At 65.5% G+C, this 655-nt stretch overlaps 1 protein-coding gene across 1 annotated transcript in view; it reads left to right on the top strand.

The window, feature by feature from the left end:
• Positions 1 to 355: 355 nt before the first annotated feature.
• IGSF9B (immunoglobulin superfamily, member 9B) overlaps positions 356 to 655 on the top strand; it is a gene marked incomplete at both ends in the record, with an annotated part of 13,182 nt that continues 12,882 nt past the window's right edge. Inside the window, one exon of the mRNA XM_010294487.1 lies at positions 356 to 473. Coding sequence (XP_010292789.1) covers positions 356 to 473 — 118 coding nt within the window. The remainder of the gene's footprint in view (positions 474 to 655) is intronic.

Below are 655 nucleotides of genomic sequence, written 5' to 3'. Positions count from 1 at the left end.
CGAGGCATCCCGCTCCTTGCGAAGCGCGGGTGGTGCCGGGGCGCGTGGCAGGAGCGGTTTGGAGCCTGCCGCCCGTCAGTCACTTCTGCAGGAGACAAATACGTTGTGAGGGTTATTTATTTAATTATTATCTTTTTTCCTTCCCCTTGGCGTCGAGCAGGAACGCGTGTGTTGGTTTATTAATGTCCAAAGTCTTGCAGCGTGGAGAAACCCATTTCTCATCTGGCCCTGAAAGCCCCCGCAGCTCTCCGCTGCGGGCGGCGGGGAGAAAGGCAGGGTGCTGGGCCGGGGTGCATCCCCCCTCACCCCCGGGGGTCCCCGCCCGTGCTTGAGGGTCTTCCCTTGCCATCCGCAGGTGAGCGATGGGAGCCTGACGGTGCTCTCCGTCAGTCGGGAGGACAGGGGGGCCTACACCTGCCGGGCGTACAGCATTCAGGGGGAGGCTGTGCACACCACGCGCCTGCTCGTTCAAGGTGAGACCTTCCAGCCCAGCCCCTCGGGGTCCCCCTCGGCCGCTGGCATCCCCAGGGAGGCTGGGAGGGGGCTTCGTGGGGGAACTCCGTGGTGCGCAGGGCCGCGGTGCTGCCCCGAAGCGACCCGCAAGCCCTGCGGGCTCAGCATCGTGCTGGCTGCCCCGGGGCTTTGCATCCGTGTT

The sequence above is a fragment of the Phaethon lepturus genome, unplaced genomic scaffold (assembly GCF_000687285.1).
Source record: "Phaethon lepturus isolate BGI_N335 unplaced genomic scaffold, ASM68728v1 scaffold22869, whole genome shotgun sequence".
In the NCBI taxonomy this organism is placed as follows: domain Eukaryota; kingdom Metazoa; phylum Chordata; class Aves; order Phaethontiformes; family Phaethontidae; genus Phaethon; species Phaethon lepturus.
The sequence above is the reverse complement of the archived record's forward strand: the minus strand, read 5'-3'. Positions and strand labels throughout refer to the sequence as shown.